Raw genomic sequence first — 13247 nt, 5'->3', positions numbered from 1 at the left:
GACTGTTAAATCACAGATGTATCATGAAATTACACACATAAAATCTACAAGTCCAATTTCATGTTAAAATGTTTAAATCATAAGATTTACTTTATGACAACTGTATATAAAAGCAACCTAACTGTACTAAATATGTTTAATGGACGAAGCCACAGATGTTCATTAAATCAGGATCTAAGGAACTAAATCCCAAGTAGTCAGAAATGTAAGTATTTAGAAGCAGCACTTTCTTTGACTTTTAACTGATAGAAGCAAATGAACCTCATCGCATCTGGGATAAAGTGGCAATATATCTTGAGCAAATGAATTGCAGAAGTGACATTGGATCTGAAACAATGTAACAACAAAGCTATATTGTTTTTTATGAATACTCAAAAAATCCAATATTCCAACCTCTGGCAAAGTATAAAGCCCCCTGAAGGACAAGCCTATTCAATCAATATTAGTTCATTTCAATTGAAAAGCCTTACAACGTCTGTGCTGATGATTTTATGGATTTCATTACCTGTTGGCGAGATGATTCCTGGTGATAAGAGACCTGGGACTGCATGGGACATAATGCGAGAATTTTCTGGCAACGTGACACTCAGGGTACGTTTTGGGGGCCTTCCAGGTCTTGAGCTGTCAAGGGAGAAAGAAAGAAGCAGTTTTTTTTTGGTTACTTTCAAACAAAGCATATTTGAGAGTTACGGCTTAAAATAAGCCTCACAATCACTACTAACATCCGTTTTACAGAAGAATGAAAATAAAACTAGGCATTTTACAGAATATCAACCGAGCCTTGTTCTAGTCAGTCTTTTAATGACAATTTTCAGGGGAGTTGCGAGGTGCGGGGGAATAACAGAGAACAACAAATTTGAGCTTAGTCTTCCTTTACCATTATTCATAATCAAAGGGATTTTATTACGATAACATGTTAAATTAAATGACTATATTGCACCACAGGGACTTTTTAATGCTATTGATTTCCTAGCAAAAGTAAGAAATATAACACAACATAGGTTCAAACTATGCTGTACAGTTTTTGAAAAGTGGAGACCTAGAATCAGCGGTAAGCTTAAGAGCATTCAAATTGTACAAAGATCTTTAATAATAACCAGATTAAAATGACATTAAAAATTCCTTCCCAAGTGAAATTAAAATCTGTGCTAAAGTATTCATGTAAAAATAAATAGATCTGAGTTTTTAAAATGTTTTCCCACTGAAAGAATCAAAGCAGAAATGCATCCAAAAGAAATAATTTTAAAAAAACTTAATCTGTTTTAAATTGATTTCCAGAGCACACAACGTGATTGTCTGAAAATGAGACTGGAATTGGAACTGATTGTTTAGATCACAGCAGAAAAAAGGTCGGTTTGCTCAGCCGTTTCCAGACAGTGAATTTAAACAAGATTCTTAAAAGCAACTGTGAAGTATTTCACAAGTTTCCAGGAACTTTGTATAGCTGAGCAGATGGGAAAAATAACACTGCAGATCACAAAAGATGAAAGTGAGATTTTTTTTAACTAGATAAATTGTAAATAAATTACTGACTTGTTCAAGGATTAATAAATTTATTCTCATTGCCTCAAGATCTCATTTGTGCTCAATCCCCTAAAGCAACACAGTCCCAATCATAAATTCCCAAACAGATCAATAGTCTGCATTTTCAAGTGTATGGGAAGAACAGACTGCAAATAGTGCAAGAGATTTCAGTGCAAAATAATTCATACCTGAAATTGTCAACAAAATGGAACAAGCTTATTGATTTAACAGATTGGGAATTTGTGGTCAATATAATGAAGGTTATTTAAACCATCAAAAGCAAGAGGATGCAAAACAACTTTTTTTTTAACGAGCAGTTTTAATGAATCCTTTTGAAAATAAGTTTCCGCTATAAAGTTGTAAAGCATGACCAGGTTTGTTGACACAAGGCTGCCATTAAACCTTCCTAACGTTCAAAGGTACTGCAAAACTGGTTCGTTTTTATGCTATATTCTGCAGAAAGTGAGAGATACAGTTTTCTAATGGTTACATTTTCTGATTCTTTTTCTTTTAAAGTCAATGTGCAAACTAGATTTATCCCAGAGCAGCATCTTGATTTGGTTCAGTCCAAGTCAAGTTGAACTGGTGGAATTACTATCAGTCACGGCTGGAAATTACATTGAATTGGCATAATCTGTGTGCACATACTGTACACAGTACCATGAATATACTCTATATAAATTTCTTCTGACAAATCATAATGTTACATAATTCACCCTCATTTAGTTCAGGTTTTCAAAGGTATTTACTGTTAAACATTTCTTCACTTTTACTCTCACTTACCTTTAATGTTGCTGTTTCCCCACTTATTATAATTGCCTGTGCAAGGGTAAGAAAACGTCCTGCTCTCAGATCACTAGCACTTCCTTGCAAATAATGCGGATGGATGACACCACAAGAATTTGATCCATTGATTGCCACTCTAGTCTTTCACAGAAATGCCTAACCTCAGGCTTTTTTTTTCCATCTGCTTACTGCACGTGGACATCACTGGCTGGTTCAACAGTTAGAGCCAATCCCTAATTGCTCTGGGGAAGTTGGGATGAGCCAACTTCTTGAATTGCTGCAGACAATGTGGTGTAGGTAAATTCACAAGATCTGTGAGGAAAGCAGCTGCAAGATTTGGCCCAGCTCTACTGAAAGAATGGCAATTAATGCATCTAGGGTGGTATGTGACTTGGAAGGGGGAACTTGGTTGCCATGTCCTATCATCACCCTGTGCAATGAGCAACTTGCTTGAAGAACTCTGACCATGAAATCTGGTTGACTGCTTACTGTGTCACTCCCCATTGACACACCAATGTTCAATGCCTTGGAACATTCATGCTGCTTATTTTAAGAAATAAACCAATTTTTATTGCACATGATTGTGATCCCTCTTAAGCCCTTAAGGAAGAAACAGCTCTTGTTCACCCAAACCCTAGGCAGAGCGAAGTGCCCTCGTTTGTCAAATTAGCAGAAGGTGAATACCTGTTATCAGAATGCCTGTGCCAAGTTTGGTACAAACTGGATATTGTTAATTTTATTTTCCCCCTTCGCATGACTGCTGGTTCTGGCTTCACAACAGCACCTCCAGCCACTTCTAACCTGGCCAAGCCCTTGGACTGCCAGGAGATGCCTGCAAACCAGCTACACAACACAGTGAGTTGAATTTAACTGGGCCCTTACTAATAAGCTGGATGGCTCATTGGCATTCACAGCTTGACAGTTCTCTATAGGTGAGGTTCCAGGTCCAATCTGCAGCAAGCCTCAATCTAAGGTTATTCAGCACAAATTTCAAGGGGGCCACATCTTCATGATGCTTTCTGACAATCAAATATTTTTGCCCCCTTGGTAGTTATGAGGTTCAAGCAAAACATAGGAAGAGAATGCAACATGGGAAGTAAAGGGATGAATCTCCTGCAATGTGTATCAGCAGAGTAGTTAATCTAGCCTGGAACCACAGCATCAATCATTGTTTACTAGGGCTGCAAAACCCTGCCCTGTTATTTGTAAGTTTATGTATCTGTGAATATTTTACACAGTGGCCTCAATAAGGCCCCAAATTTAAAACAATTTAAGACACTACTACTTACAGCTTCCTCGGAATTGTGCTACAATTTCCTTTTTCACTTTGTCTACCTATTTCGAATGGGCATAAGAGAAAGACTTACCTATATATAACACCTGTCATGACTTTAGGACATCCCAAAACAGTTGCAGCTTTCCAAGTACTTTTGAAGAGTGTCACCAGGGTCGAGTAGGAAATGTAACAGCCAACATGTGCACAGCAAACTCTCTTAAGCAGCAATACAATAATGACAGATGCAATAATATTGCAAGGATACTGCATCTTCCCAAGTCTGGAGAGTCATTTTGTTGCCAAATGTCCAACTTGAAGTTTTTGGAGAATGTGCACATGTGTAACAAGATTGTTACTGGAACATACACATTGAGCACATATCCTAAGGTATGGGTGTACAGGAGTTACAATAACAAAGCCCCCGTATTGTATAGAGGCTTGGTACAGGTAAGCCGAAAGAACAAACAGCTGACTCTTACCATATTTTGGCAAGACATCATTTTCATTGAGCTTCATTGAAGGTTTCCCGCTGCATTGTCAGGGAGCTTTCTCATGCTATCGTCTCAAAACCATCTCAGGCTTATGCCAGTCTTAATTCTCTCACTGGTCATAGCCGGAAGTACTCACTACTGGCCAGAATATCCCAGGATACCTCGTGATCCTTAATATCAGCACCAACTTTGATAGATGGTTGCGTATCCAGACAAGCACCCGTCAGTCTGGAGTTACATTGGATAATTTGGGGCATTTACCCAAGGCACAACATGCGAGGCAAAATACATGTCCAACTTTGCAGACAAAGGCGCAAAGTCCTAGTGGAGAGAGTGGTGAAGAAGAAGGATGCCCTCCTCCAACAGACTGTCAGATAGGGTCATGGCACCATACTGTGCCAACTTGCTCTGTAGTTGCCACCCAGGTCAGTGCGATCTCAACCATTTGGAGGAATACCCTACAGTATAGGAAGGTTAATTATCTTCTCTGTTCCACCAGGGTAAGTGCCAGCATCTTTTTAATTTATAGTCACTCTACCATTCTCATTCAATATTGCATGCAAACAGCTGGTGGTGTCAAGTTTCTTGAATGTTGTTGAAGCTACACTCATCCAGGGCAGTATTCCATCAAACTCCTAATTGTGTTTGTAGATGGTGGATAAGCTTTGGGGAGCCAAAAGATGAGTTACCTACTAGAGGATTTCTAGCCTCTGACCTGCTCTTGCAGCCACAGTATTTATGAGACTATTCCAGTTCACTCAGGTCAGTGGTAACCTCTAGGATGTTAACAGTGAAGGATTCAGTGAGGTAATGCCATTAAATGTCAAAGGACAATGATTAAGTTGTTTCTTGCTGGAGATGGTTGTTGCCTAGCACTTGGATGCTGTGAATGTTACTTGTCGCTTGCCAGCCCAAACCCGGATATAGTCCAGATCTGGCTGAAATAGGTCATGGACTGCTTCGGTATTTCATGAGTCACAAATGGCGCTGAACATTGTGCAATCATCAGCAAACACACCATTTGTGACCTTAAGATGGAGGGAAGGCCATCGATGAAGCACATGAAAATGGTTGGCTGGGACACTACAGCAAGGAATTCCCTGCAATTGAGATGATGACTCTCCAACAACCACAACCATCTTTATTTGTGTCAGGTATGACTCCAACCAGGGGAGTTGTTTTCCCTCTGATTCTCATTGGCGCCAGTTTCGTCGGGACTCATCGATGCCATATTCAGTGAAATGCGGCCATGATAACAAGGGCAGTCAGTTTCAGCTCTTTTGTCCATGTTTAATTACTGCTGGCAAGCTTCCAGACTGCGTGTCAGTGTTAACATCAAGTCAGCACTGGCTGAGGGGGAAAAGTACTGAAAAAAGCGACGCTGCGGTGTTGGCAGCATTCAGCTGGGTGTAAATAAATGAGTGTGAAGAAAGCAAGCGAATAGCTCTCATATGTAACCTGGCTCAGTCCATGGGCTGGGTGTAGGGTGCATGGTCTGGCAATAGCATTACAATAACAGGTTGATGGCGTACTCCAACTGCAGCATTTTGTGCAAGAACATACTAAGAATGAATCAAAGGGTTCCAGGGTGGTGCTGAGAAACTGGAATGTGTTGTACGCCAGTGTCTGTGGACATGGATATGCGTGTGGTCACTACCCATGGAGCATGCCCTGAGATGTTGGTCCTCAGTGATTAAGAGGAGGGTCCACAGATACAGGCAAAGAGCAGGAGTTGCCAGGTACCTGTTCTGACTTTCATGTTGGCAAATCTCAGCCAATTTCTATCTGGATGGATGGTAGAGTAAGGGAGTATATTAATGAGGTGAAATTAAGTGAAAATAGGGGTGAGAATAAGCAAAATTCTGTATTAACAGATCTCTTGCCACTCATGAGCAAGGGTCCCAACACAACACTGGGAACTTAGCTGGAGATGTGACTTGTTGTTCTCACTGTTGAGAAAGGACTTGCTCAACTTCTCACACAAATCTACTGAATTTCTTGCCATAGCACAAGTTCTTCATCGCCTTGAAAGATTCTGTCCAGAAGAATGATTACTGCTTAGCCTTATATTGCCAGGAACCTTGAGCATACACCTTGAACATGCGCACCTGTACCCTTCTGAATTTTCAGCTGCAGGAATTAATAAAGACAGGAATTAATAAAATTCAGTCTAACTGACACTTTCTGGCAAGTATGATGCTCTACAGTGCTCAGGAATGGTGAATTGCAGTACTAGTCAGGTCAAGCCACTTCACACAGAATGGCCATTTGCCATTCAAGCAGAAGTTGGGGTCAGAAATAGCCAACTAGAGACACAGTTTGCCTGTCCTTCCAGTCTCCCTCGCCAGTTATTATCCCTCATCAACAACTATTTCAGAGATCACTGCACAAACCATGAAGGTGAATATTTATGCCTGTGCGGAAGATTTACTCAACAGTGGTTGCTCATAAGTCATGACTGTGATGATCCAACATAAGGGGAAATCCATAAAAATCAAGAGTAAAGAGAATGCACTTTTGGTTTCTTTGCACCAGTTGACAAAGCTGATCACCTGTGCCAAACTAAGATGACACAAATTCTTGCTGTACGAGCAATCCATACACTATTTACCACGTTATATAAGCTCACTGCTCTACTGCTCATTATGAGGCAGAATTACTGTCACCATCCTCTTTCAATATTTGGACCCACATGGTCTAGTTCAGTGGAGGAAAATCACTGAATAGACTCAAACAAAGAGGTGTTTGTTTTCAACAAGATGCAATTTATTGTATGACAGTCAGTACAAATAGTTCTTCTATAACGGGATAGTTGCAGTCATTGGTGGCCTCGCGCTATTGAAAATTGCCAAAGAAAATTGCGTTAAAGGGAGATCGCTATACAAATTTACTCTACCTATACAGCACAAAGTTTGTGTTATCCAAACAGCGTCCACTATTCATCAATCGTGTATCAACCAATTCGTGTTAATGAGACACGCATTACAGTAGAACTACCTGTAAATGCAATTTTAATTAATAAGATAAACTTTATTACAGTGATCATAAGAATTTTGCTTAAGGCACTCCTCAGCATTAACCTTTCAGACCCTAACACTTTTAAACAACCTATAATCTGTATGTGATAAAGAAACTTAAAAGGAAAGTTTGACAAAGATTGCTGAAGAAGTCAGTGCTTGCTTAAATGATTGATGCACAGATTAGAAACTTAAAAAGAGAGTTGCGGTAGGAGTTCACCAAACCCACAATAGACTGCTACTCCACAGCACTGACAGATTATTTTCTTCCAATATGCATCCAATAAGCTATTAGCGCATCAAGTATCTACAATAGAATTGTGCTTACTTCCAAAAAATATTTGAAATGGCTTTTGAGACTTTCACTTAGAAAAGTATAATGTGAACAAAATATTGGCGTTTACTTACTTGGTACTATTGGGCCAGACTCTACAGTTGTTATAATAGTAAATCTGTCAACATCTGCTGTCACTACAACTGTAAAACCGAAAGCAAAACCTGGAGTCCCCACAGGTACACAGTAAAATGCAGAAATCAGCAAGATACCGTCAGTGGTTCCCCTGCTTCGATAGGTGCCCTGGCAAAGTGCCCCTGATGGAAAATTTTGTAAACTACTTTAATGGATGAAAATGTCTTTCAAAGATATTAATCTTCATTTAAAAATTCTTGAAAATCTTGGTGCCTCATTGAATGAAGAATAATTTTAAAAACATACACCAGAAGTAATAATTACTTCTGAACAGTCTAATTGGAGTGGAAAAGCCATTTTTCTATTTGTGAAATTTCAAATTTCTCCATTTTGATTAACCAATCGCCAGTTTTACAAATTAAAAGAAGTCAAACTTTTCTTTAGATGTTATTATATTTCAGCTTCTCTTAATCCCATGGCTGTCTCATACTTTACATTAACATTTGTAAAATGATTAAAATACGACAATAGAAAATATAATTACATTCTGCTTTGTGGGGTCTGAGAATTATTCAAAGCAATTGACTGCTTGGCCTGCTTGATGACATCACCATTGCCAATCTCCAGAAATCCCCTTGAAGTGTTGACAAATTCAGATTAACATTGGGAAAGGTAAAATCAATGCCACAGAGGTCTGCAGATCTTTATCACTTATTTCAGAATTAACAGCTAACATTTCATTTACAGCATAGTCCAAAATATTCCCCCGATAAATGGATCCAACCAAAATCAGACAGAAGCATCATTCAGTTACGGCTCCGAATGTGTAAACTCCAACCTCAAATTCCAGCTGGGCCATTTATGTTCTTGCTGCTTCATTTGCAGAGCAAAACGGATTAATTAAAAGCATCTTTTTTTTGCATAGATATAAGTTTAAAACCATTTGTAAATATATTTGCAGCACTGTTGAATTAGTCATGATTCAAACAAGGCAGAGTCTCTACAAGGTCCCTACAACTGTTTTTAACAAGCGAGTTTTGAGAAGATTTGTAGCTCAGGTTGAGGTTCTGGATGTGAGTTTGCTCGCTGAGCTGGAAGGATTGTTTTCAGACGTTTCGTCACCAACCCAAGGAAACCTAACCAGATAATTAGAAAGCGGGACATAAAACCAGCGCTTCGTCGGAAGCTCACTGATGATGTTACCTAGAATGGTGACGAAACATCTGTTTTTAACAACTTTGAAGGTCATGGACTTGTCCTCATTAATGTGAGCATGTGGTGATTCCAGTATATTGAGCAACTCAATAAACATGGTAATTTATGCTTGTGACCACAAGTTTTTCTTTCCTGTACTCATCAATTTACGTTAATTGTGTTCACAGTGTCATGTGGGGGAGATGCCAGGAACTGGTTTGACATTTCTCTGCAGGAAGGGAGGAAAACTTCAAGATCATTCATCTGGATTTCTCGCCTATAAACCTTAGCAGGCAATTCAATAGCAACTATGGCAGAGGTTGGAAAGTAAGACTGTATCTGATCTTGTAGATTTGAAGAAACTTCGGAGGAGAAATATACTTAAAATTTCTGGCATCCTGATTTTTATTGTTTAGTGTTGATGGTCTGTTCCTTTGAAACATAAAACATAGAACAGTACAAGCCCTTCGGCCCATGATGTTGTGCCGACCTATTATCCTACTAAGATCAAAATTCAGTTGTCTACATAGTGAGCTCTAGAATCAAGGTAATGAATCATCTCAAATTTTAAGGTGTTATCCTTCGCTTTGGCTCTCCTGCTTTCCATAAGGGTCCCCACCCACCTTTGTTTCATATTTCTCGGACTGCTTGTGAAAAACTGATCCTGGGAGTCTCAGTCAGACTGATTCAAGCAAAACTGCATTCACCTGCAGAGTGATGATAATGTGATGACCCTAAAGGTAAGTTTTAAGCTTTGGCTGCTTCAAAGTGACCCCCATGTACCCCAACACAAAACTCCTCCAATCCACTGCCAGTTAACTGTCATGGTCACCAGCTTGCAGTAACTTGTCTGCATCTGTCATCAGTCTACACTCTACCCTCTAAAAAGAATTATTAAATGTGTTCACTTGTCAAGGGGGGAGTCTGTTCATTTTTAATCTTTCCCCGTGCTACAATGTTTAGCTGCTGCATTATTTGAACAGAAACGGTGGAACATTACTTGAGAAATTAGCTTGTTCTCTCTCCCCATTTGCTGCCTGACCCAGTGTGATATCCAGTACTTTTTTTTAATTTCAGTACAGATGCCAGCATATGCAGTTAGTTTCCCCTCCCTCAAATATTATAGTGGTCTGAGTGACAAAGACAATGGTGTAGTTTGTGGTAGAATCAAACGAGAAGTCTGACATAAAAACAACATGTCTTACCATCAGGAGCATCTCACTCCATCTTTTATGCTTTTGCACACCAGCATGGCAGGTTTCTCACGAGGCAGCAGTGAGTTGCCAATGAATGATGATTATAGGTTTTTAAACATCTTATTAATGGCACAACTTGCCTCATTAATATTCAGCTTCCCATCTTGCCAAATGTGCCAAGCTAGCTAGGTACTGAGAAATCTCAGCATGGAGATCGGAGCGGGTACCCGGCCACTTCAGCTCACCACTTGCTCAAAGCCACCTTCAGGTTAGACAATGGGTACCAACAGAGGGTACAGTCCATGGGCACCACCCCATGCCCAAAGGCACAGACATCTGAAATGCGCGACCCCCTTAACAACCCTCATGGCACATCTCTGATCCATGTACAGCACGCTTCTGCACCTTCATGCTGCACTTGGGCTACCCCAGCAACGAACACTGTAAAGCTTCAGCAAGGACAGCATGCATGCGGCGACACATGGCCAACCCACAGACTGGGCCAGGCTTCATGCTGGGCTGCTTACTCGCTGTCATAATGTTTATTCACTCGGAGCATACCTGGATGCTCTCAGCATCCCTGCCTTGCCTTTTTTGTGACATGCTCCTCAGCCAGAGCGACCGGGCTTACAACTTCAGCCTTGCTTTGCTGTTTAGCGAAGACATGAAGCCACGAAGCGTGTCATGGTTGACAGCAGTTCTCGGTCAAGTAAAGGGAGATAACCTTTGCTCAGGGGCTGCTCAGCACAGGAAGTCAAGGACAACCTCAGCAACCAGTCCAGGTGCTTGGAATTGGTCAGTCAGTTGCTCAGGGCCATCAGCCAGGATCCTCTTTTCATAAGGGATGAGGAGCTGATTGTCAGGCAGCAAAACACTCGTGTTGACTCTTTCTGCCCTCTCACGGGCTGTTCTCCTCCTGGAACGAGAGGGCAAAGCAGGTCGTAAGGGAGATGAATGTGGATGGCACAGCCATTACTTCAGATGTAGATTTGGAGATGGCCCGAGTGAGTGAACAGGCAGTGCAGAGAGCAAGCAGAGGGTTAGAGGTGGGTTGGGGTGGCTGACAGTGTGAGAGGGAACAGTGAGAGTGGCAGGGCATGGTCTTGGTGGGAGACTGGTAACATAGTATTAACGGAGTGAGTGAGAGGTACAAGAGAGAAAATGGTGGCACTTGTGTTGGCACAGTTGTTGTTCTTCCTACATCACTGGGCAATACACCAGGTAGGTGAGATTGCATTGACTCAGGCGGGAAACTTGGACCAGGCTAGTTTTAGACCTTCCCTCCATACCAGGCAACATCCTGGGGAATCTCCTCTGCACCCTTTCTGATGCTATAATGCGGCGACCAGAACTGTACGCAATACGCCAAGTGCGGCCGCACCAGAGTTTTGTACAGCTGTATGACCTCACGGCTCTGAAACTCAAATCCCTCTACCAATAAAACCTAACACACTGTACGCCTTCTTAACAGCCCTATCAAGCTGGGTGGCAACTTTCAGGGATCTATGCACATGGACACCGAGATCTCTCTGCTCATCCACCCTACCAGGAATCTTACCATTAGCCCAGTACTCTGCATTCCTGTTACTCGTTCCAAAGTGAATGACCTCACACTTTTCTGCATTAAACTCCATTTTTCACCTCTCAGTCTATCTCTGCAGCTTATCTATGTCCCTCTATAACCTGCAACATCCTTCTGCACCATCCACAGCTCCATCAACTTTAGCGTCATCTGCAAATTTACTAACCCATCGTTCTACACCCTCATCCAGGTCATTTATAAAAATGACAAACAGCAGTGGCCCCAAAACAGATCTTTGCAGTATACCACTAGTAACTGAACTCCAGGATGAACATTTCCCATCAACCACCACCCTCTGTCTTCTTACAGCTAGCCAATTTCTGATCCAAATCACTAAATCACTCTCAATCCCAAGTCTCCGTATTTTCTGCAATAGCCTACCGTGGGGAACCTTATCAAATGCTTTACTGAAATCCATATACACCACATCAACCGCTTTACCCTCATCCACCTTTTGGTCACCTTCTAAAAGAGCTCAATAAGGTTTTGGAGGGGTGATCTACCCTTCACAAAACCATGTTGACTATCCCTAGTCAAATTATTCCTTTCTAGATGGTTATAAATCCCATCTCTTATAATCCTCTCCAACACTTTACCCACAACCGAAGTAAGGCTGACTGGTCTATAATTACCAGGGTTGTCTCTACTCCCCTTCTTGAACAAGGGGACAACATTTATTATCCTCCAGTCTTCTGGCACTATTCCTGTAGACAATGACAACATAAAGATCAAAGTCAAAGGCTCTGCAATCTCCTCCCTAGCTTCCCAGAGAATCCGAGGACGAATCTCATCCGGCCCAGGGGACTTATCTATTTTCACACTTTCCAAAATTGCTAAAACCTCCTTTTTATGAACCTCAATCTCGTCCACTCTAATAGCCTGTATCTCAGTATCCTCCTCGACAACATTGCTTTTTTACTATGTGAATACTGAGGAAAAATATTTATTTAGCACCTCTATCTCTTCGGACTCCACGCACAACTTCCCACTATTAAACCTTGACTGGCATTAATCTAACTCTAGTCATTCTTTTCTTCCTGACATACCTATTGAAAGCATTAGGGTTTTCCTTGATCCTACCTGCCAAAGACTTCTCATGTCCCCTCCTGGCTCCTCTTAGCTCTCTTTTTAGGTCCTTCCTGGCTAACTTGTAACTCTCAAGCGCCCTAACTGAGCCTTCACGCCCCATCTTTACAGAAGCCTCCTTCTTCCTCTTGACAAGAGATTCAACTTCTTTAGTAAACCACGGTTCCCTCACTTAACCACTTCCTCCCTGCCTGACAGATACATATTTATCAAGGACACGCAAGAGCTGTTCCTTGAACAAGCTCCACATTTCAATTGTGCCCAGCCTCTGCCGTTTCCTTCCCCATCCTATGCATCCTAAATCTTGCCTAATCGCCTCATAATTGCCTTTCCCCCGGCTATAACTCTTGCCCTGCGGTAGATACCTATCCCTTTCCATCACTAAAGTAAATGTAACCGAATTGTGGTCACGATCACCAAAGTGCTCACCTACCTCCAAATCTAACACCTGGCCTGGTTCATTACCCAGTACCAAATCCAATGTTGCCTCCCCTCTTGTTGGCCAGTCTACATACTGCGTCAGGAAACCCTCCTGCACACATTGGACAAAAACTGACCCAACTAAAGTACTCAAACTATAGCATTTCCAGTCAATATTTGGAAAGTTAAAGACCCCTTTACAACTACCCTGTTATTTTCGCTCCTATCCAGGATCATCTTTGCAATCCTTTCCTCTACATCTCTGG

At 41.3% G+C, this 13247-nt stretch overlaps 1 protein-coding gene across 7 annotated transcripts in view; it reads right to left on the bottom strand.

The window, feature by feature from the left end:
* The window catches only part of dacha (dachshund a), a 382639-nt gene that overhangs the window by 211500 nt on the left and 157892 nt on the right, over positions 1-13247 (bottom strand). For all 7 annotated transcript variants that reach the window (XM_048544827.2, XM_048544829.2, XM_048544828.2 and 4 more), the window contains exon 2: positions 506-621. In XM_048544827.2, the coding sequence (XP_048400784.1) occupies positions 506-621 (116 nt within the window). The remainder of the gene's footprint in view (positions 1-505; positions 622-13247) is intronic.

The sequence above is a fragment of the Stegostoma tigrinum genome, chromosome 15 (assembly GCF_030684315.1).
Source record: "Stegostoma tigrinum isolate sSteTig4 chromosome 15, sSteTig4.hap1, whole genome shotgun sequence".
NCBI lineage: Eukaryota > Metazoa > Chordata > Chondrichthyes > Orectolobiformes > Stegostomatidae > Stegostoma > Stegostoma tigrinum.
This window is presented reverse-complemented; position numbering and strand designations above follow the sequence as displayed.